The sequence below is a fragment of the Echinops telfairi genome, unplaced genomic scaffold (genome assembly GCF_000313985.2).
Source record: "Echinops telfairi isolate 266 unplaced genomic scaffold, ASM31398v2 ScPeMD7_10;HRSCAF=50, whole genome shotgun sequence".
Classification (NCBI taxonomy): domain Eukaryota; kingdom Metazoa; phylum Chordata; class Mammalia; order Afrosoricida; family Tenrecidae; genus Echinops; species Echinops telfairi.
The window spans coordinates 12,820,073-12,822,420 of NW_022103907.1; the positions used below are offsets into that span (position 1 = coordinate 12,820,073).

General features: G+C 40.0%; 1 protein-coding gene across 1 annotated transcript in view; it reads left to right on the forward strand.

The window, feature by feature from the left end:
- Positions 1 to 2,348, forward strand: part of ARHGEF33 (Rho guanine nucleotide exchange factor 33) — a 93,024-nt gene that overhangs the window by 28,472 nt on the left and 62,204 nt on the right. Inside the window, exon 3 of the mRNA XM_045287031.1 lies at positions 806 to 916. Coding sequence (XP_045142966.1) covers positions 892 to 916 — 25 coding nt within the window. The 5' untranslated portion in view covers positions 806 to 891. The remainder of the gene's footprint in view (positions 1 to 805; positions 917 to 2,348) is intronic.

The following is a 2,348-nucleotide window of genomic DNA, read 5'->3' on the forward strand; positions in this document are numbered from 1 at the left end:
TCTGAGCTAGATGGCTGCTTATTTACCTTTAAGCTTTTAAGACCCCAGGTGCTATGACTTTTGATAGCCGGGCACCATCAGCTTTCTTCACCACATTTGCTTATTCACCTGCTTTGTCTTCAGTGGTTGTGTCAGGACGGTGAGCATCATTGAATGCCAATTTAATAGAAGAAAGTATTCTTGCATTGAGGGAGTACTTGACTGGAAGCCCAATATCCTTCTGCTACCTTAATACTAAACCAATAAATATATGAACATAGATATATTTCCCCATCCTCATATATAAATATATTTGCATATGTACATGCCTTTACTTAGACCTCGATAAATGCTCTTTGCCTCCTAGCTCTTTCCTCTATTTCCTCTTGTCCCACTATCATGCTCAGTCTTCATATGGGTTTCAGTAATTCCTCTTGGTTACATTACCCTTGGTCACACCATACCAGGCCTCCTACACCCTCCTCACCACCGATTTGGTTGATCAACTTTTTCTGAAGAGAATTCTGGGCTGCTGATAAGATCAGTAGATCTAAATTAATTGATTTGACCCAAAAGAGAATATAGCATATTTTGAACTATCACCTTAAGTAATGACTTTCATTCTTACAAAATACTTAAGTCAAAAGCAAAGCGTTTACTCAACTTAGTATTTTTACTCTTTTAAAAAATCACCCTAAAAGTAAAAAAAGAAAAAAAATCACCCAGACCTCAAGTGGCCTCTAATAGCTGTGGTTCAGTTTATACATCAAAGAAGTCCAGTTGCTTACCGACTTCATGTGCTATTCCTCTTGATTTCAATTGGCAGGTCCAGGGAAGACGGGGTGGCCTGATCCAGAGACAGTGATGATGAGATGTTGAGGAATAAGCCGGAGGAGAGAAGCAACAGGCACCATGGAAAAAAACAAAGCAAAGCAAGGTTTGTTTGTTTTCTGTCTTATCTTGAGTTTGCTATGAGTTGGAATCGACTGGACGGCATGGGTTTGGTTTTTCATTTGCTCCCTTAGGGTTCCAGATTCAAGGAACGCAGGCTTTCGAAATGTAGGTCTTGTCACTGTCTCAAACCATGACCAGGTCTTAGCTTGGCTATTTTACTTCCCTATCATGTGGTGACTTTGAAGAACACAGTTGGTGCTGGAAGACTAGGGGATGCTATCTATATAATTTGATCTGAATAATTACTTTATTTCCTTAGTAATCATTTTAAGACTATCTCATATAATCCAAGATTCTTCTTTAACTCATAAACATTATACATCTACTAGGTTGGTGCATTTCACAAGGGTTTTCTCTTTTAACCTTTACAAGAATTGCATATAAGCAGGTCCTGTTGTGATTTCCATTTTACAGATGAGGAAACAGAGATGTAAATTTAGATCTGATAGGCTGGTTTCTGCTATGTCCTGGCTTTTGCCACTACACAAGAGTTACATGGGTTAAATACTCTTTACTTATGTTCATACATAGAATGTTGGTGATGCCAAACCATCTAGATTGTATAAGGACAGGTTTCTATGCATATAAGTTCTGGGCCAACATTATGTATTATTTATAAATTCAATATACTGAGGCTGGTTCCTCTAAGGAAGAGTTTCTTGTACCAGCCTGACTTAGGAGAGGCAGAGTCACAGCCAAATGTTTGCGATCAGAGCTTTCAGCTATAAGCTGTTTGATCACACAGGGTGACACATTGGAGAAGCAGCGGACTGGATGAGCAACAAGCTGAATATTTTACTTGAGGTCCTTGTCTCACGGGCAATCACTGTGGATCTAAAAGGTACATTGTAGACCAGCCTTTGCTTTCTCCAGCCAGAATATGGGGTGTTTCAGTCTTTACTATTGCCAGTACTGTTTCTCTCCTGGCCGCATCATTCCCAGCGCATCTCCACTGGCAATCCCATTCTTCCTGTAGTCTGGCCCAGAGGATACTAATATTTCCTTAGCCAAATTTGGTAGTGACCAGAGGGCAGAGTTCAGATGTTTGGAAAGGATCAGAGGTCGGAACAATTTATGCAGACTTCCTGAGAACAACAGGGTGAAAACAGGACAGCTTTTCTGACCTTCTAGAATTTTCCCTCCAGGCAAACTGTGGTCAGTCCCAAGTACAAGAGAGAGATACTGCATGTCTGTTTAATGACCACCAATCATTCTGTTTGATTGAGAGACTTTCCTACTGTGGTAGAACATGGGTTTTTTACTACAAGAGTTATTTCAAGCAATTATGGTTTAGTCACTAAGATGTGAATGTAAAAGCTATCTATGCCATATTAAATGAAGCACTGGTGGCATAGTGGGTTACATGTTGGGCTGATAACAGCAAGGTCAGCAGTTCAAAATCACCAGCTACACTG